At 44.1% G+C, this 21,697-nt stretch overlaps 1 protein-coding gene across 11 annotated transcripts in view; it reads right to left on the bottom strand.

Annotated features, from left to right (window-relative positions):
* Positions 1 to 21,697, bottom strand: part of si:dkey-88l16.3 (low-density lipoprotein receptor-related protein 2) — a 91,291-nt gene that overhangs the window by 22,333 nt on the left and 47,261 nt on the right. For all 11 annotated transcript variants that reach the window (XM_036966741.1, XM_036966740.1, XM_036966748.1 and 8 more), the window contains 5 exons: positions 16,741 to 16,927; positions 4,576 to 4,785; positions 4,300 to 4,483; positions 1,919 to 2,120; positions 1,618 to 1,782 (listed from right to left, as the gene is read on the bottom strand). In XM_036966741.1, coding sequence (XP_036822636.1) covers positions 1,618 to 1,782; positions 1,919 to 2,120; positions 4,300 to 4,483; positions 4,576 to 4,785; positions 16,741 to 16,927 — 948 coding nt within the window. The remainder of the gene's footprint in view (positions 1 to 1,617; positions 1,783 to 1,918; positions 2,121 to 4,299; positions 4,484 to 4,575; positions 4,786 to 16,740; positions 16,928 to 21,697) is intronic.

Here is a 21,697-nt window from a genome sequence, read left to right as displayed (position 1 = left end):
TCTAGCCAGACAGTTACTTATAGATGTCCACATATTCTAGGTCGGAACCATCCAGGGTGGTGATGCTAGTCAGGCGTGCAGGTGCAGGCAGCGAACGGTTGAAAAGCATGCATTTGGTTTTACTAGCATTTAAGAGCAGTTGGAGGCCACGGAAGGAGTGTTGTATGGCATTGAAGCTCGTTTGGAGGTTAGATAGCACAGTGTCCAAGGACGGGCCGGAAGTATACAGAATGGTGTCGTCTGCGTAGAGGTGGATCAGGGAATGGCCCACAGCAATGGCAACATCATTGATATATACAGAGAAAAGAGTCAGCCCGAGAATTTAACCCTGTGGCACCCCCATAGAGACTGCCAGAGGACTGGAGAGCATGCCCTCCGATTTGACACACTGAACTCTGTCTGCAAAGTAGTTGGTGAACCAGGCAAGGCAGTCATCAGAAAAACCGAGACTACTGAGTCTGCCGATAAGAATATGGTGATTGACAGAGTCGAAAGCCTTGGCAAGGTCGATGCTAGGCTGCTAACCCTAACCCAATAAATCACAAAAATGGGACAAAAAACAAATTGAAACTGCATGCAGATTTCTGCAAAAATATCCTCTATGTACAGCAGAAAACACAAAATAATGCATGCAGAGCAGAAGTCGGTCGATACCGCTAATTATCAAAATCCAGAAAATAACCTACAACCACCAAAAAGGAAGCAATACCCAAACCTTCCACAAAGTCATCACCTACAGAGAAATGAACCTAGAGAAGAGTCGCCTAAGCAAGCTGGGGCTTAGTTCAAACAGACCACACAGAGCCCTAGGACGGCAACACAATTAGACCCAAACAAATCATGAGAACTAAAATTATTCTTGATACACTGGAAAGAAATTACAAAAAAAACAGCCAGCTAGAATGCTATTTGGCCTTAAAACAGAGAGTACACAGTGGCAGAATACCTGACCACTGTGACTGACTCAAAATTAAGAAAATCTTGTACAGACTCAGTGAGCATAGCTTTACGATTGAGAAAGGCCGCCGAAGGCAGACCTTGCTCTCAAAAGACAGGCTATGTGCACACCCTAACCCAAAATGAGGTGTAAACTGACTTGCACTTCCTAACCTGATGCCAATTGTATGACCAGGTTATTGTCACATATTTCCCTCAGACTACACAGATCCAAAGAATTCGAAAGCAAATCCAATTTTGATCAACTATCTCTCCCATCTATCTCTCTCTACATATATATAGTGAAATACCGGTGAGCAATCACAGAAGCCACAAGACAAAGGGCAACCAGTGAAGAACGACGACCATTGTAAATACAACTTATATTTCTGTTGGTTTATTTTCCCCTTTAGTTAAAGTACATTTGCACATATGACACTTGAAAGGTCACTTTTCTTGGAGCTTTTGTGATTATGTTCCCTGTAAATTAGTATTGTTTCAATATTGTTTATTATCTACATATGTTTGCCATGCCAATAAAGCCCTTAAATTGAATTGAGAGTGCGAGAGACCGCGAGACACTTCAAGACAGAGGGAGAGAAGGGCAACATCATGACCACTACCACTGATTATAAGGGTTGAACCCATGCCCTTAACCCCAATTCTCGTCTAAAGCCTTACCCTGATGCCAAAAGGCTGTCCAGGTCTTTTGAGTAAAACTTTGCGATTCTTGCCCGTGTTCTTGTGGGATACTTGAATAGTTCTCCTCTTGGTGTCAGACCAGTATACCATGTCATTGAAAACCATTACAGAGAATGGACTGGGCATTTCAGTCAGCTGCAGAAGCTTTTGTGAAGACAGACAAGAGCAAAAATAACCATCTTAACCAGTCACATTCCATGTTTACAGTAAAGTTCATATCTAGACATTCCATGTTTACTGTAAAGAGTATAACCATAATTCATGTTAGCTGCAGTGTTACCCTGACATTGTGTCCTTCCAGGGACACAGAGCCGATGCACTGCAGTTTTTCATCTGCCCAGTAGATTCGGTCAGTGAGAGTGTCCACAGAGAGACTGACTGGCCAGCTGAGACCACGAGTCAACACCACCTTCCTCTCAGAGCCATCCATCCCTGACCGCTCTATCTGGGGATTGCTACCAACCTCTGACCAATACATCAACCTGGGAGAGAAAGAACAACGATTAGTCAACATCAGGGGTAGGCAACCCTGGTTCTGGAGTGCCCAAGGAACTTCAAGTTTTTCATTTAACCAACCTGGAAGACCAAGTGTGTTGAATTTAGGCAATCATTACTAAGCTGATCAATTAGCTCAGTTGGGACAAAATCCTGCAGTAGCTGCAGCACTCCAGGAACAGGGTTGCCTACAGCTTTCAGTCTACCAAAATCTGTCCTACAGTCCACAACTTCAGATGAGTTTATGCTTCATTATATTCTACTGAAGCTTTATTTTAACACCCTGTCCCCTCACCCACCTTTGTGTGGCAGCTTCCCTTTCACATGTGATATGTTTTATGAATGCTGCAAAATTAATTGCCTGTGAGGACATTGAAGTTCTGAATACTGGCTAGAGCAATTAAATATGTAAGGGGGAGGAGTGTTTTTACAACCAACATAATAAAATTAAAAACACGTCTTCCTTCAGGCTCAAGTAAGCAGAGAGGTTCAAAAAAAAAATAGGACAGACTTTCATACAAACTTCTAAACAGGTGGAAGCGCCAGCGGGACCTGCACATCTATCATAAGGGTGAGGGTTAGGGTTAACCCTATCATAAGACTGAATTAGGCCATTTTGATTATGAAACATTTTCCCCACACCATTTACAAACCAACCACATTGGGAACCTAAGTTGGAGTCCGTGTCAAACTATACAGACCCTAGGGCCTCCCGAGTGGCGCAGGGGTCTAAGGCATTGCATCGCAGTGATAGCTGTGCCGCTAGAGATCCTGATTCATGTCCAAGCTCTGTTGCAGCACAGCTGCGACCGGTAGACGCACGCAGCGGCGCACAATTCGCCCAGCGTAGTCTGAGTTAGGGGATGGTTTGGCCGGCAGGGATGTCTTGTCCCATTGCGCTCTAGCGACTCCTGTGGCAGGCCGGGCGCACGCACGCTGACACGGTCGCCAAGAGTACAGCGTGTCCGCCGACGCATTGGTGTGGCTGGCTTCCGGGTTAAGCGGGAATTGTGTCAAGAAGCAGTGTGCTTGGTTGGGTTGTGTTTCGGAGGATGCACGGCTCTCGACCGTCGCTGCTCTGAGTCCGTACGGGAGTTGCAGCGATGAGTTAAGACAAGACTAACCACCAATTGGATACCATGAAATTGGGGAGATAAATGTAAAAAAAAATATATGAACTATACAGACTCGTATATAGGGATTTGGTTTCATTTTCACAATTCAGACTTATTGTACTTGTCATGATTTATGGGCTAAATCATTGTCTGATAAATTTTTTGATTATTTGTGGATTTTATAGAAAGTGCGTGATACATTCCATATGCCTATTTTAGTTTTAATTTGATAGAATTATAGTTGTCTATAAGCATTGTTTGAAGCTCAGTTATATTCAAATCACCCTACCATCATATCTAAGCCAATGACCCCATTAGAGGAAAATGTGCAAATCAACACTGACTCATGAGCGAGAACCACAAGGAAAACAAATTGTTCAGTTCCATATTGGCTTAAATGTTTGTTTTTTCACCTCCCTCTAGAAAATCCACTGTTAATATTCAATAAATTCTAACTACATCATTTCTGTTACAATTTTTCATTATTGATTACTTTTACCTAACTTGTATTGTATAATATGTTGAATAATCACCTTCCGGTGTAAACATCATGGAAATTGAAAACAAAAAAACTATGTGAGTGAAGGCATGGACCAGAAGTCCGCCCCCAAAAAATGGAAATTCACATGAGCACCACAATGTCTATTTATTTTATTTTATCTTTATTTAACTAGGCAAGTCAGTTAAGGACAAATTCTTATTTTCAATGACGGTCTAGGAACAGCGGGTTAACTGCCTGTTCAGGGGCAGAATGACAGATTTGTACCTTGTCGGCTCGGGGATTTGAACTTGCAACCTTCCGGTTTCTAGTCCAACTCTCTAACCACTATTCCACCCATGCTCTATTAAGGTTTTCCTGCACACAGCTATGGCGGTCTATTGTACTTCAAACAATTTGTACACAGGTTGCTTTGTCTCAACCTCCTCAAAGCCTGATTCATACTCTTCAGAGGGATAATGGACTTTTCAGGGTCGTGTTATAAAAACAGAGTGATAGGTATATTAATTTGTATACCCTTTGGGCGGCAGCAGCCCTCACACCCGAACCCACCCTTTCTGTGGCAGCAGCAGTAGTGAGCGAGGCTGCTCCAGATCCTCATCCAGAACCACTATGTAGTTCTGAGACTTTACTGTAGATGTGCCCAGCCTCACAGCCAGAATCTGACTAGCCAGCCCATCCAGCCAGTACAGGTTCCTGCCAACCCAGTCCACAGCTATAGACTCAGACTTCACACCTACAGAAAAAAAACATTTTAGCAAACATCTAGTAGACAGTAGGGCTGAGACTGTACTTGGTACTAACCCTGTCCTTGGTTAGGGTACTAACCTTTGACCAGAGTGCCTGTGTCCTTGGTGTTGATGGAAGTCCACTTGATGCTCTCCTCCTCCAGACTGACCCAGTATACCCTCTGGTCTCTCCAGTCATAATCCACACAGAACACAGGTGTCTGACTAGTGGAGAGCAATGAAAGGCTGGAGCTATGCAACCCCAACACCAGCAGCTCATTCTGAACAGATGCCAGCAGGTGAGCCTCATCTACACAGACAAAATATATCATCAATATACCATAACAAAACCCACCATTCTGAATACAATGACAAAACTATTAGACAAATCTACATTTGTTGCGTCTATTAGGTTGAGCCAGCAATGCATGTTAGAGTATTTTCTCCCCTTAATTTCTCCATGTTACATAATTAAATTTGGCACACTGGTTGGGAACTCAATTTCCTAAATGCTCAGATGGCACTGCAATCCGCTGGCTCGTTTTCTTGCTGGAAGGATGTATAGAAAACTAGCATTCTCCCATAGGGATTCACTAGATGCCATTTGTGACCCATCATATTTTTTCAGTCTTATGTAGCAACATTTGAATTGGTGTTTTTACATTTGATAAAAGTACTCAGAGCTTCAAAATGGCATATCATACACCATAGTTGGAGGAAACATGAAGTAATGCTGCTTTAAAAAGTTGATATACTTAGAATCCCATTTAGGAGTAAAAAGCATTCGAACATTTGAGACCAACTGGCTTGATTCGGTCTTATGAAGCAACATTTAAAAAGGTTTTTTATTTTATTTTTTACATTGGATGAGAGTAGACAGAGCTAGAATATGGTATGTCATACAATAGTTGAACGCGAAAGTAATTCTGCTTTGAAAGTTGATAAACTTGTAACCTCACATTTGAGAAGATGGTCCTTGAATATTTGGTACCTACTGAGAGCTCATCACACATTCAGCATCGTTCACACCCTTTTAAGCTTAAGCCCCACCCATCTAAGGATTCACATGTGAGGCAATGTACTAAACAACCAAAGATGAAGAATAAAAGCTGGTTTATACTATGAGTATGCTTGTAAATGTTAACTGGGCGTTGGCAACCTCAGAGCGGTGTCAGATTGTCCGTTTGTAAATTCAGAGCATTTCGGTCTCGGAAAGTTCAGAGCACACATTGGAAGCTCTGGCCGATGAGTAGGGTTGAGCCGAGCGTTCTGACCAAACAGCAGTCAAACACCCAAGCCAACTGGCAAACCTTGACGAGCTACTTCCAGACACAAATGAGAGAACAGCTCACTGACCAGTTCACTCGCCCTGGTTCGGCTGGCAAAAATATTACGTTTCAGTACCAACGTTTACTGACACCGGCCATGTTCAATGGGTGTTGAGTGTTGGTAAATTCATCAGTTATGCGCTCTCACAGACGAGTGGTCTGAAATCGACATTTCCAGCCCACTCATAAGAGAAAGCCCGTCATAGCTAGTGAGAAGGTTGCTGCTTTTTCCATAACTAAACCAACTAGGCTCTTAATTCAACAATGGTACACTGCTCAAAAAAATAAAGCGAACACTAAAATAACATCCTAGATCTGAATGAATGAAATATTCTTAAGTACTTTTTTCTTTACATAGTTGAATGTGCTGACAAATTCACACAAATTCTCAATGGAAATCAAATTTATCAACCCATGGAGGTCTGGATTTGGAGTCACACTCAAAATTAAAGTGGAAAACCACACTACAGGCTGATCCAACTTTGATGTAATGTCCTTAAAACAAGTCAAAATGAGGCTCAGTAGTGTGTGTGGCCTCCACGTGCCTGTATGACCTCCCTACAACGCCTGGGCATGCTCCTGATGAGGTGGCGGATGGTCTCCTGAGGGATCTTCTCCCAGACCTGGACTAAAGCATCCGCCAACTCCTGGACAGTCTGTGGTGCAAAGTGGCATTGGTGGATGGAGTGAGACATGATGTCCCAGATGTGCTCAATTGGATTCAGTTCTGGGGAACGGGCAGGCCAGTCCATAGCATCAATGCCTTCCTCTTGCAGGAACTGCTGACAAACTCCAGCCACATGAAGTCTAGCATCGTCATGCATTAGGATGAACCCAGGGCCAACCACACCAGCATATGGTCTCACAAGGGGTCTGAGGATCTCATCTCCGTACCTAATGGCAGTCAGGCTACCTCTGGCGAGCACATGGAGGGCTGTGCGGCCCCCCAAAGAAATGCCACCCCACACCATGACTGACCCACCGCCAAACCGGTCATGCTGGAGGATGTTGCAGGCAGCAGAACGTTCTCCACGGCGTCTCCAGACTCGTGACGTCTGTAACATGTGCTGTTCACAGATGAAAGCAGGTTCACACTGAGCACAGGGCGCCAGTGGCGAATTTGCCAATCTTGGTGTTCTCTGGCAAATGCCAAACGTCATGCACGGTGTTGGGCGTTAAGCACAACCCCCACCTGTGGACGTCGGGCCCTCAGACACATGCACATTTGTGGCCTGCTGGAGGTCATTTTGCAGGGGTCTGGTAGTGCTTCTCGTGCTCCTCCTGCTCCTCCTTGCACAAAGACGGAGGTAGCGGTCCTGCTGCTGGGTTGTTGCCCTCCTACGGCCTCCTCCACGTCTCCTGATGTACTGGCCTGTCTCCAGGTAGCGCCTCCATGGTCTGGACACCATGCTGACAGACACAGCAAACCTTCTTGCCACAGCTCGCATTGATGTGCCATCCTGGATGAGCTGCACTACCTGAGCCACTTGTGTGGGTTGTAGACTCCGTCTCATGCTACCACTAGAGTAAAGCACCGCCAGCATTCAAAAGTGACCAAAACATCAGCCAGAAAGCATAGGAACTGAGAAGTGGTCTCTGGTCACCACCTGCAGAACCACTCCTTTTTTGGGGGTGTCTTGCTAATTGCCTATAATTTCCACCTGTTGTCTATTCCATTTGCACAACAGCATGTGAAGTTTATTGTCAATCAGTGTTGCTTCCTAAGTGGACAGCTTGATTTCACAGAAGTGTGATTGACTTGGAGTTACAATTGTGCTGTTTAAGTGTTCCCTTTATTTTTTTGAGCAGTGTATTTGTATTGACAGATAACATACAAAGTCTGTAATAAAGGCATATGAAAGTTCACAAGTTGATATGAAAGTTAATTATGGCAAGGTGACCGGAAAAATAACCAAATACAAACAGTGTAGCTATTCCCTCCACAAGGAAATCAAACAAGCTAAGCGTCTGTATAGAGACAGCAGAGTCGTAATTCAACGGCTCAGACACGAGACCTGTGTGGCAAGGTCTACAATCAATCACAGACAACAAAAAGAAAACCAGCCCAGTCGCAGACACAGATGTCTTGCTCCCAGACCAACTCCTTTGCTCGCTTTGAGGACAATAGTGCCACTGACACGGCCCACTACGAAGGCCCACTACCAAAACCTGCGGACTCTCCTTCACCGCAGCCAACGTGAGTAAAACATTTATACGTGTTAACCCTCGCAAGTCTGCCATCCCAGACGGTTTCCCTAGCCGCGTCCTCAGAGAATGCACAGACCAGCTGGCTGGTGTGTTTACGGACGTATTCAATCAATCTCTATCCGAGTCGGCTGTTCCCACATGCTTCATGAGGGCCACCATAGTTCCTGTTCCCAAGAAAGCTAAGGTACCGGAGCTGAACGACTATCACACTCACTTCCATCAAATTTATGTCACATACACATGGTTAGCAGATGTTAATGTGAGTGTAGCGAAATGCTTGTGCTTCTAGTTCTGACAATGCAGTAATAACCAACGAGTAATCTAACTAACAATTCCAAAACTACTACCTTATACACACAAGTGTAAAGGGATAAAGTATATGAACATAAAGATATATGAATGAGTGATGGTACAGAGCGGCATAGGCAAGATGCAGTAGATGGTATCGAGTCCAGTATATAACATATGAGATGAGTATGTAAACAAAGTGGCATAGTTTAAAGTGGCTAGTGATACATGTATTACATAAAGATGCAGTAGATGATATAGAGTACAGTATATACATATACATATGAGATGAATAATGTAGGGTATGTAAACATTATATTAAGTAGCATTGTTTAAAGTGGCTAGTGATATATTTTACATCAATTCACATCAATTCCCATTATTAAAGTGGCTGGAGTTGAGTCAGTGTGTTGGCAGCAACCACTCAATGTTAGTGGTGGCTGTTTAACAGTCTGATGGCCTTGAGATGGAAGCTGTTTTTCAGTCTCTCGGTCCCAGCTTTGATGCACCTGTACTGACCTTGCCTTCTAGATGATAGCGGGGTGAACAGGCAGTGGCTCGGGTGGTTGTTGTCCTTGATGATCTTTATGGCCTTCCTGTGACATCGGGTGGTGTAGGTGTCCTGGAGGGCAGGTAGTTTGCCCCGGTGATGCGTTGTGCAGACCTTACTACCCTCTGGAGAGCCTTATGGTTGTGGGCGGAGCAGTTGCCGTACCAGGCGGTGATACAGCCCGCCAGGATGGTCTCGGTTGTGCATCTGTAGAGGTTTGACAAGCCAAATTTCTTCAGCCTCCTGAGGTTGAAGAGGCGCTGCTGTGCCTTCTTCACGATACTGTCTGTGTGGGTGGACCAATTCAGTTTGTCTGTGATGTGTATGCCGAGGAACTTAAAACTTACTACCCTCTCCACTACTGTCCCATCGATGTGGATAGGGGGGTGTTCCCTCTGCTGTTTCCTGAAGTCCACAATCTCCTTAGTTTTGTTGACTTTGAGTGAGGTTATTTTCCTGACACCACACTCCCAGGGCCCTCACCTCCTCGCTGTAGGCCATCTCGTCGTTGTTGGTAATCAAGCCTACCACTGTTGTCACGTCCGCAAACTTGATGATTGAGTTGGAGGCATGCGTGGCCACACAGTCGTGGGTGAACAGGGAGTACAGGAGAGGGCTCAGAACGCACCCTTGTGGGGCCCCAGTGTTGAGGATCAGCGGGGTGGAGATGTTACCTACCCTCACCATCTGGGGGCGGCCCGTCAGGAAGTCCAGTACCCAGTTGCACAGGGCGGGGTCGAGACCCAGGGTCTCAAACTTGATGACGAGTTCGGAGGGTACTATGGTGTTAAATGCTGAGCTGTAGTCGATGAACGACATTCTCACATAGGTATTCCTCTTGTCCAGATGGGTTAGGGCAGTGTGCAGTGTGGTTGACATCGCATCGTCTGTGAACCATTTGGGCGGTAAGCAAATTGGAGTGGGTCTAGGGTGTCAGGTAGGGTGGAGGTGATATGGTCCTTGACTAGTCTCTCAAAGCACTTCATGATGTCGGAAGTGAGTGCTACGGGGCGGTAGTCGTTTAGCTCAGTTACCTTAGCTTTCTTGGGAACAGGACAATTGGTGGCCCTCTTGAAGCATGTGGGAACAGCAGACTGGGATAGGGATTGATTGAATATGTCCGTAAACACACCAGCCAGCTGGTCTGCGCGGCTGGGGATGCCGTCTGGGCCTGCAGCCTTGCGAGGGTTAACGCGTTTAAATGTTTTACTCGGCTGCAGTGAAGGAGAGTCCGCATGTTTTGGTTGATGGCTGTGTCAGTGGCACTATTGTCCTCAAAGCGGGCAAAAAAGTTAGTCTGCCTGGGAGCAAGACATCCTGGTCCATGACTGGGCTTGTTTTCTTTTTGTAATCCGTGATTGACTGTAGACCCTGCCACATACCTTGTGTCTGAGCCGTTGACTTGCGATTGTACTGTCTCTATACTGACGCTTAGCTTGTTTGATTGCCTTGCAGAGGGAATAGCTACACTGTTTGTATTCGGTCATGTTTCCGGTCACCTTGCCCTGATTAAAAGTAGTGGTTCGCGCTTTCAGTTTCATGTGAATGCTGCCATCAATCCACGGTTTCTGGTTTGGGAATGTTTTAAATCGTTGCTATGGGAACGACATCTTTAACGCACGTTCTAATGAACTCGCTCACCGAATCAGCGTATTCGTCAATGTTTGAAGCAATACGAAACATATCCCAGTCCACGTAATGGAAGCAGTCTTGGAGCGTGGAATCTGATTGGTCGGACCAGCGTTGAACAGACCTCAGCGCGGGAGCTTCTTGTTTTAGCTTCTGTCTGTAGGCAGGGAGCAACCAAATGGAGTCGTGGTCAGCTTTTCCGAAAGGGGGGCGGGGGAGTTAGAATAGCAATGATCCAAAGTCACCAGCCCGGGTTGCACAATCGATATGCTGATACAATTTAGGGAGTCTTGTTTTCAGATTAGCCTTGTTAAAATCCCCAGCTACAATGAATGCAGCCTCAGGATACGTGGATTCCAGTTTGCAAAGAGTCAAATAAAGTTCATTCAGAGCCATCGATGTGTCTGCTTGGGGGGAATATATACGGCTGTGATTATAATCGAAGATAATTCCCTTGGTAGATAATGCGGTCAACATTTGATTGTGAGGAATTCTCAAATCAGGTGAACAGAAGGACTTGAGGACTCCTCTGTTGTTGTGACCACACCACGTCTCGTTAACCATGAAGCATACCCTCCGCCCCTCTTCTTACCAGAAAGATGTTTGTTTGTCGGCGCGATGCGTGGAGAAACCAGCTGGCTGCACCGACTCCGATAGCGTCTCTCGAGTGAGCCATGTTTCCGTGAAGCAAAGAACTTTAGTCTCTGATGTCCCCCTGGAATGCTACCCTTGCTCGGATTTCATCAACCTTGTTGTCAAGAGACTGGACATTGGCGAGAAGTATGCTAGGGAGAGGTGCGCGATGTGTCCGTCTCTGGAGTCTGACCAGAAGACCGCTTCGTTTCCCTCTTTTACGAAGTTGTTTTTTGGGGTCGCCGGCTGGGATCCATTCCGTTGTCCTGGGTGAAAGGCAGAACACAGGATCCGCTTCGCGAAAGTCATTCTTGGTCGTACTGATGGTGAGTTGACGCTGCTCTTATATTCAGTAGTTCTCCTCGACTGTATGTAATGATCCCTCATGAAGTGCTTTGAGAGACAGGTCAAGGACCATTTCACCTCCACCCTACCTGACACCTTAGACCCACTCCAATTTGCTTACCGCCCCAATAGGTCCACAGACGAAGCAATCTTAATCACACTGACCTAACCCATCTGGACAAGAGGAATACCTATGTAAGAATGCTGTTCAGACTACAGCTCAGCATTTAACACCATAGTACCCTCCAAACTCATCAAAGCTCGAGACCCTGGGTCTGGATCCCGTCCTGTGCAACTGGGTCCTTGACTTCCTAAAGGGCCACCCCTAGGTGGTGAGGGTAGGTAACATCTCCACCCCGCTGATCCTCAACACTGGGGCCCACAAGTGTGCGTTCTCAGCTTTCTTCTGTACTCCCTGTTCACCCATGACTGCGTGGCAATGCACGCCACCAACTCAATCATCAAGTTTGCAGACAACACTCCAGTGGTAGGCTCGATTACCAACAATGATGAGATGGCCTACAGGGAGGAGGTAGGGCCCTCGGAGTGTGGCGTCAGGAAAATAACCTCACACTCGAGGTCAACAAAATGTTGACAAAAGGAAATTATCGTTGACTTCAGGAAACAGCAGAGGGAGCAACAGCGCCTCTTCAACCTCAGGAGTAACTGATTTTGTTGCACTACTTTGCTTTATCTTGGCCAGGTCGCAGTTGTAAATGAGAACTTGTTCTCAACTGGCATCCCTGGTTAAATAAGTGAAATTAACTTCACTAGGGTAGGGGGCAGTATTTGTAATTTTGAATGAAAAGCCTTCCCAAATTACACTGTCTGCTACTCAGGCCCAGAAGCTAGAATATGCATATAATTGTCAGATTAGGATAGAAAACACAAAAGTTTCCCAAACTGTCAAAATATTGTCTGAGTATAACAGAACTAATATTGCAGGCGAAAGCCTGAGAAAAATCGAATCCATGAAGGGTTAGGGTTAGGGGGGTGTCCTCCCCTAACATCGAGGGGTGTCCTCGGATGGGGCCACAGTGTCTCCTGACCCCTCCTGTCTCAGCCTCCAGTATTTATGCTGCAGTAGTTTATGTGTCGGGGGGCTAGGGTCAGTGTTATATCTGGAGTACTTCTCCTGTCTTATTCGGTGTCCTGTGTGAATTAAGTGTGCGTTCTCTAATTCTCTCTTTCTCCCTTTCTTTCTCTCGGAGGACCTGAGCCCTAGGACCATGCCCCAGGACTACCTGACATGATGACTCCTTGCTGTCCCCAGTCCACCTGGCCGTGCTGCTGCTCCAGTTTCAACTGTTCTGCCTTATTATTCGACCATGCTGGTCATTTATGAACATTTGAACATCTTGGCCATGTTCTTTTATAATCTCCACCCGGCACAGCCAGAAGAGGACTAGCCACCACACATATGCTCTCTCTAATCCTCTTTCTTTCTCTCTCGGAGGACCTGAGCCCTAGGACCATGCCCCAGGAATACCTGACATGACTCCTTGCTGTCCCCAGTCCACCTGACCGTGCTGCTGCTCCAGTTTCAACTGTTCTGCCTTATTATTCGACCATGCTGGTCATTTATGAACATTTGAACATCTTGGCCATGATCTGTTATAATCTCCACCCGGCACAGCCAGAAGAGGACTGGCCACCCCACATAGCCTGGTTTCTTCCTAGGTTTTGGCCTTTCTAGGGAGTTTTTCCTAGCCACCGTGCTTCTACACCTGCATTGCTTGCTGTTTAGGGTTTTAGGCTGGGTTTCTGTACAGCACTTTGAGATATCAGCTGATGTACGAAGGGCTATATAAATACATTTGATTTGATATTCTAGCATCTGGTCCTGAGAAATAGGTTGTTTACTTTGGGAACATAAAAATTAAAATTGTGTCCCCTAGCTTCAAGAGGTTAAAACATACTGAAACAGGAATATATATTATGAGTACAGAGAGATCCATTTTCAATTCACATTGCTTTTACACTTATTGATAATTTCAAAATAATGTTTTAATTATCTTAATTAAACAATGAGAAGAGAGGTCCCCCCACTATTTTAGGATAAAGAATTTGCCATTAAAAATAAGCAAATTAAAAATCAGGGTCCATATAATTTGGATGAACATAAAATATCAGCATCTTCCAAATTAATGTTAGTTTATTTTAAAATAAAATCACTGCAAAATCTGACATGAGAATAGTCCCAAAATAAAAGGGTCAAGAGTCTGGGTCACAACCACAAAATACACATGTTATCAATAGCCATTTTGAATCAGTGTATAAAGGTCTTTACAGGGGTGCTTGACTAAAGTTAGTACAGAACACTCAAATTAACCCTTAAAGAGCTGGGTGGGTTAAAAGCTTAAGAGGGTATGAACGATGCTGAATGGGTTTAGACAAAGGGCTCTCCAGCAGTAGTACCAAAACATTCAAAGGCCATTTTCTCTATAGTGAGTTTACAACTTTCAAAGCAGTAGCATTTTGTAGCTCTGGGAATACTTTTATCCATTGTAAAAATTACACAATTTAAAATTATGCTACATAAGAGTGATTTGAGCCAGTAAGTCACATTTCTCCTTTGCCAAGATAATCCATATCATGAAGCTGATTAAAAAGCTTGATTATTACAAAGGAGAACCTTGTGCTGGGGACAAAAGCCCACAAATGTTTAGTTGTCACATCAAGTTGAGGCTTACAATTGGTTTGCTGAATGCAGAAATGTCCACCGGAACTGTAGCCAGAGAATTGAACGTTACTCTAACATAAACTACCTACATTGTTTTAGAGATCTGCATACTCAGGCATGTCACCCATTGAGCATGTTTGGGATGCTCTGTATTGATGTGTACGACAGCGTGTTCCAGGTCCTGCCAATATCAAGCAACTTCGCACAGCCATTCAAGCGAGAGAACATTCCACAGGCCACAATCAACCGCCTGATCAACCATATGCGAAGATGTGTAGCGCTGCATGAGGCAAATGGCGTTCACACTAGATAGACTGGTTTTCTGATCCACAACCCTACCTTAAGGTATCTGTGACCAACAGATGCATATTTGAATTTCCTCATCAACTGTACCCCAGTAAAATACTTCAAATTGTTGCGTTTCTAATTTTTGTTCAGTGTACAAAAGTTGGCCTTCAATAGTGAACATACAAGCAATATTCTGGCTACTGTCGGTAGGTCGACAACTTTTGGCATGACATTCTATAGAAACATAATGTATGCAATTAACGCAGTGCAATTCTTACAGTAATGACTTGTTAAATTCTATTAAGCAGCTTCATAATAACTAAAGGTGGCAGCAGGTAGCCTAGCGATGAGAGCATTGGGTCAGTAACCTGAAAGGCTCCTTGTTTGAATCCGTGAGCCAAAACATTTGTTGACGTGCCCTTGAGCAACACACTAACCCTAATTGCTCCAGGTTTGCCGTTAACGGCAGACCCTAGCTGTGACCCGAGGGGGTGTCACAGAGAGTTGGGATAGGCAAAAAACACATTCAATACACACATGCATGTTAATACACACATAATAGGACAAATATAAGCACCCAACTCATTATTAATATATTATAAATATAGCCTATAAAATTAATAGCAAGAGAGAAAGCATGCCAACCTAGTGGGCCTGCATGACCACAACAGTCTGTTAATCTGAATTTTTTTATTTATTTTTATATTTCACCAGGTAAGCTAGCTGAGAACAAGTTCTCATTTACAACTGCGACGTGCCAAAGATAAAGCAAAGCAGTGCGACAGAAACAGTGGCAAGAAATGGAATAAACAAGAAAAAAAAGTAATAATATATATATATATACATATATACAGTGTGTGCAAATGGAATGAGGTGGTAAGGCAATAAATAGGCCATAGTAGCAAAGTAATTACAATTTAGCAGATTAACACTGGAGTGATAGATGAGCAGATGGTGTGTAAGTAGTGATACTGGTGTGCAAAAGAGCAGCAAAGTATATAAAAACAATATGGGGATGAGGTAGATAGATTGGGTGGGCTATTTACAGATGGACTATGTACAGCTGCAGTGAATATAGAGAGACAGCAGGGTAACCCATAGGCCCTGCAGAGAGACAGCAGGGTAACCCATAGGCCCTGCAGAGAGACAGCAGGGTAACCCATAGGCCCTGCAGAGAGACAGCAGGGTAACCCATAGGCCCTGCAGAGAGACAGCAGGGTAACCCATAGGCCCTGCCGAGAGACAGCAGGGTAACCCATAGGCCCTGCCGAGAGACAGCAGGGTAACGCATAGGCCCTGCAGAGAGACAGCAGGGTAACCCATAGGCCCTGCAGAGCGACAGCATGGTAACCCATAGGCCCTGCATGACCAAAGATTTTAAAAACTACACCATGTCCAGAAAATTCTGTTAGGGTCAGTCGATTTTTTACCAACTAGCCCGGTCATGTCAGTGAGAAACAAAGTTAGCATTGGACCTGGTCTCAGCCTACGAAAAGGATCCAGAGTTTCACCCAACCAGGTGATTGCGATCAGGAAAAACTCCAGGCCCCAGAAAAGACAGGTATGAATTTTGCCACACCACGTTTAGGGTCTGTGGTGCCACCTCTGCTTTAAATACTATAACTTGTAAATGTCTAAAGAGCATAGCGTAACAGTCTTAAGACAACATATAAGATTCCCTTACTCCATAGTTTATAACTTGTTTTACTTACCTAGTTAAATAAAAATGAACAGGAATATTAACCATGTATTGCTTCAAAATATGTTAAAACGCTGTCAACTACCTTGTCCATTTCCCATCTGAGTTGGTTTATGTATTAGTCTTGATTAAATGTAGGGTTAAGGAGTGGTTTCGCAGACAGATTTCACTTGGTCCCAGACTAGAAATTATATTGGCTGGATATTTTCCATTGACCTTGCTTTTTAGTCCAAGACTAGGCTTAATCTGTGTCTGGGAAAACCTCCCCATAATGTTTAAGTGAGTGGAATGATGTCTAACATGAAAAAATATGTTTACATGACCAGGTACATTAATGGGGTAAACCTACTCTAAGAGTATGTATTAGGCTGTTTGAAAAGGTTTGAATTCTAATCAACCCATCCAATGGGAGTACATCTGTTGTGGAGGTATAGTAGATGAATTAAGCTTCAGTACTCTAGCAGTAGTTAAGCCATTTATTCTGAAAAGCCTAGTTTCTGCATAGGTCAAAATAGCTTTTGCATTTCCTTTCTTTATTGGCTTGTGACAAAAGTAAATATTTCACTAAAACAATTTGTATTAATTACGTTCAAGCAAAGACACGTTTGGAGTACCTTTGGTCTTGCAGCTGTGACCATTTGGTTCCAGCAGATATCCATGGTGACAGCGACACAGGAAGGAGCTGCGGGTGTTAAGGCAGGTGTGGCTGCAGACAGGTGGTAGGACCTCATTACACTCATCAACATCCACACAGGACAAACCGTTAGCCTGGAGCCGGAAGCCTGCAGCACAGATGCACCTCTGTAGGAGACAGAAGGACCACATGTCACAGCCACACACACTTCTGTAGGCCAACAAGTTGGGTTTTGTTTTACCTCACCGGTCCATCGGGGCTTGTGGCATTGTCTAGGGCATGTGACTAGGGTTAAGGCGTGTTGTGTGGCATGGTCTAGGGTGTGTAGCTAGGGCGTGGCGGGGGTCATCGTTGGGCTGCGGGTGTGAAAGATTCAGCAGTCTACAGGCATTACACCTAGTTAAAATATTCCTGTAGCTCTGTTGGAATAACTTTAATAGATCACTGACATCTTCTGGAAACGGAAGATGCTCTACATCGACTTAAGCCCAGCTCATAAATAGACCACATTTACATATGTAGCCTAAGAAACAAGGTTCATGAAACGGATAACTTGCTAGTAACAGATGACATTCATATTCTGACCTTCTGAAACTCACTAAGATAATACCGTTGATACAGTAGCAATCCGTGGTTATAACATCTACCGAAAAGACAAATGCCAACGGGGCGGTGTTGCGGTCTATATTCAGAACCACATTCCTATAAAGTTGAGGGGATCTCATGTTAAATACTGTTGAAGTAATAAGGCCTCCATCACCTCCATCACCTAAAGACCATTCTGGTGGGAAGCTGCTATAGACCAAGTGTTATCAGCCAGTATCTGGATAACATGTAAAATGCTTGCTATGTTATCACAGGTGTATTTTCTGGGTGACCTAAATATTGACTGGCTTTCATTAAGCTGCCCACTCAAGAAAAAGCTTCACACTAGTGCCTGCAAACTGGTTCAGGTTCAGTAAACCTACCAGGGGAGATATACAGCACAGGAATGAAAACAACATGTATTGATCACATCTTCACTTATGCTTCAGAAATCTGCTTTAATGCATTAAAGCTAACACCCTGATGTCAATCAAGTACATGAACTTTCAGCCATCTCCCTCCAAATTCACACAGGAATATGCCTTTGTTACAGACATTCGCCCGCCGAAACTAACACGTTCTAAAGCGAATACTGTCACAATATTTTTTAACATAGAATGTGGGGAATGGTCAGAGGCGATCTAAAGAATGTCATTTGTGACCCGATTCAGGAAACTAGGCGTATGTCGCAAGTCACGACTTCACAGGAGAGATATTTGAACAAATCTCTTTGGGAAGTAATTGCATTCGAACATGAACTTTCATACGATTAAAATGGTTAAATTAGGAGCCTTGTTGGTTAAGCCACAAAACACTAGCAACTTTCCCATTAGCCATGATTGGCTGAGATGAGTGGGCTGGACATGCCAAGAGAGGCATTCAGATTTGTCTGCCATATTGAAGACTATCTATTTGAGCTCGTCAGACTTGGTAATCCTGTCTAATGCAGCTTTTTTTTAAGTAGTGGAGCTGCATAAGTGTTGCTCTCCATTTTTTTGGAGGATCACGTTTTGAAATCAGTGGAATTAGAGTATGATAGCTAAGAAGACGTAGAAAACACCAGTCTTCAGATTACATCTTCAAACTAAGCCGTGGTATTGCATTCCTGACAGGGTGACGCGTCCATGATGCATGTTGATGTATACAGGTAAGATAGCTACATTCGGATACACGTTTTCTAATTCCGACAAAGTTGTTTCATTTCAAGATAAAGTGGACTGTTAGCTAGCTAATGTTGGCTGGCATTACTTGTTTCCCCAGAGCCGTTTGCTTTTCTAGTTAGAGCCTAATGTTAGCTAGCTAACATTGGACCTGGTTGGTTAGCCCCCAACACTGTGGCATTGTTGCCACTTAGTTCATTGTTGTTTAACTAGCTAATGTTAGCTGGCTGCCTCGTTAGCTTACGTTATGTGACGTGTCTACAGCACCCATTGAATATGGCCACGGTCAGTAAACGTCTACAAAAAGCGTAATGAAATTGTTGCCAGCAGAGCGGTTTAGGCTGTTTATGTTATCCAGAGGTAAACAAATCGGCCAGAGCGTCAAATGTGCGCTCCAAGAGCAAAACGGGATGGGTGGGGATAAAGCATAAGAGGATGTGAACGATGCTGAATGGTGTAGACAGAGCCTTTCACTAGATACCAAAACATTCAAAGACCATTTTCTCAAGTGGGTTTACAAGTTGAGTTTACAACTTTCAAAGCAGAATTACTTTCCAAAAGCAATTTCACATTGCTACATAAGACCGAATCCAGGTGGTGAGTCACATTGGCTCATTTTGTGATGCCATTAAAAATAGAGGAAATACTGTGACTTGAAACGTATACACTGTGTGAAGTTCCCATCCTCTTAAGTTGTGTAAAATATGAACAATGTGTTTTTGTTGATAATGTGATCAATTTCCTCTTAGAAACTTTTCTATAACTTTGTACAAGTAAGTAGGCACCTCCCCCTTGAGAAAGGTCAGATGGCATGTCAGCCTCATGAACTGCCCCTTTTGAAGAACTGTATAAAATGTGTTAATTAACCTAGACCAGAAAGGCAGCGAGCTGCAGCTAACGTCTAGTGGTTTGAACTCTGAAATCTCAACAAGGTAGAGGCGAGAAGCTCACCTCCCGGACAAATCACTGTTACAGCTGAATAGCTGCCCTAAGTATCTAGAAAAGTGAATTTAAGTGGGACCATTCTACTACTCAACACCCCACTAGGAACCATTGACACGGCTGGCTAGCTTATCTTCAATGACTCATTTTCCAGAGTGAATGAAGAACAGATGGATGGGGACCCCTTTTGGACAATCAGAGCGTTACGTGTGCCGTGGAAAGGCCCAACCAACCCCTTTCCATGGCCCTGTAGGAGAAATACACTAAGAACCAAATACATTCATGATTTTACTCCAAACAGACGGTGGTTCGTGTGCAAAGTACATTATTACTGTGAGAGTAGTTTCTAAATGTACCAAAGTATTATGTCTCTGCTTCTTGCCCTCCATGTCTTTTCTAAGAAGCCGACATATCGTTGTCAGTCTGCTAGGGACCTGTTTCTAATGTTTGAAGTGTGTATGTATATCCTGTGTAACCATTTAGTTAGCTATTACATAAACCCATTTGTGCAGCACTGAATCATAAGGCTTTTGCAGATGCAGGAGGTTACGACTTTTCAGAATGATGATATGATACAAGGTTATGATTTTAAAGGTTGACCATTTATGAATGTGATAGTAAAGACATTTGTAGAGTGTATATCGGGAGATGGTAACTCTTTAGACAGCTCGTGGTGCCCCAAATCCTAATGAGTTAATTGTTACATGATTAATTCAATTCAGTAACAACTAAACAGTTAGTTGATCAGATAAAAAGTAAAGTTATGACACTGGGAATATGGCAGAATTACAAACAGTTTAGTTATGCTCTACGTAAGGCAACCACAGGCAAAACATCAGTACAGAGACAGTGGCGTCCCTATTCAACAGCTCAGACATGTAGCAGGGACTCCAGACAATCATGGATTACAAAGGGAAAACCAGCCACGTTGGACACCGACGTCTTGCTCCAGGACAAGTTAAACGCCTTCTTCACCCTCTGAGGATAAAATGCCACCACTGACGCAGGCCTCAAGGACTGTTGGCTCTCATTCTCCATGGCCGACGTGAGTAAGACATTAAAGCGTGTTAACCCTCGCATGGCTGGCAGCCCAGACATTCCTAGCCACATCCTCAGAGACCAACTGGCTGGAGTGTTTACAGATATATTAAATCTCTCCTTAGCCCAGTCTGCTGTCCCCATTTAATTCAAGATGTCCACCATTGTTCCTGTACCCAAGAAAACAAAAGGTAACTAAATGACTATCACCCCATAGCACTCACCTCCACCATACCCGACACCCTAGATCCACCTCAATTTGCATATAAATAAGCCATAGTAGCAAAGTAATTACAATTTAGCAGATTAACACTGGAGTGATAGATGAGCAGATGGTGTGCAAGTAGTGATACTGGTGTGCAAAAGAGCAGCAAAGTAAATAAAAACAATATGGGGATGAGGTAGGTAGATTGGATAGGCTTTTTACAGATGGACTATGTACAGCTACAGCAATCAGTTAGCTGATGTTTAAATTTAGTGAGGGAAATGTAAGTCTCCAGTGTAAGTCTGAACCGTCCAGAGTAGTGATGCTAGTCAGGCGGGCCGGTGCAGGCATCAAACGGCTTAAAAGCATGCATTTGGTGTTGCTAGCATTTAAGAGCAGTTGGAGGCCACAGAAAGAGTTGTATGGCATTGAAGCTCATTTGGAGGTTAGTTTACAGTGTCCAAAGAAGGGCCAGATGTGTAGTCTGCGTAGAGGTGGAACAGGGTGTCACCCACAGCAAGAGCAACATCATTGATATATACAGAAGAGTCGGCCCGAGAATTGAACCGTGGTACCCCGATAGACTGCCAGAGGTCTGAACTATCTGCGAAGTAGTTGGTGAACCAGGCGCGGCAGTCATTTGAGAAACCAAGGCTATTGAGTCTGCCGATAAGAATACTTTGATTGACAGTTGAATGCCTTGGCCAGGACGATGAATACAGCTGCACAGTACGGCCTTTTATCAATGGCGGTTATGATTTCGTTTAGGACCTTGAGCATGGCTGAGGTGCACCCGCAACCAGTTCAGAAACCGGATTGCACAGCGGAGAAGATAGAGGGATTCCAAATGGTCAGTGATCTGTTTATTAACTTGGCTTTCAAAGACTTTAGAAAGGCAGGATGATAGGTCTAACAGTTTGGTCTAGTGTCTCACCCTTTGAAGAGGGGGATGACCACGGCAGCTTTCCAATCTTTAGGGATCTCTGAGAAAAAGAGAGGTTGAACAG

This window comes from Oncorhynchus mykiss, chromosome 28, assembly GCF_013265735.2.
Source record: "Oncorhynchus mykiss isolate Arlee chromosome 28, USDA_OmykA_1.1, whole genome shotgun sequence".
NCBI lineage: Eukaryota > Metazoa > Chordata > Actinopteri > Salmoniformes > Salmonidae > Oncorhynchus > Oncorhynchus mykiss.
This window is presented reverse-complemented; position numbering and strand designations above follow the sequence as displayed.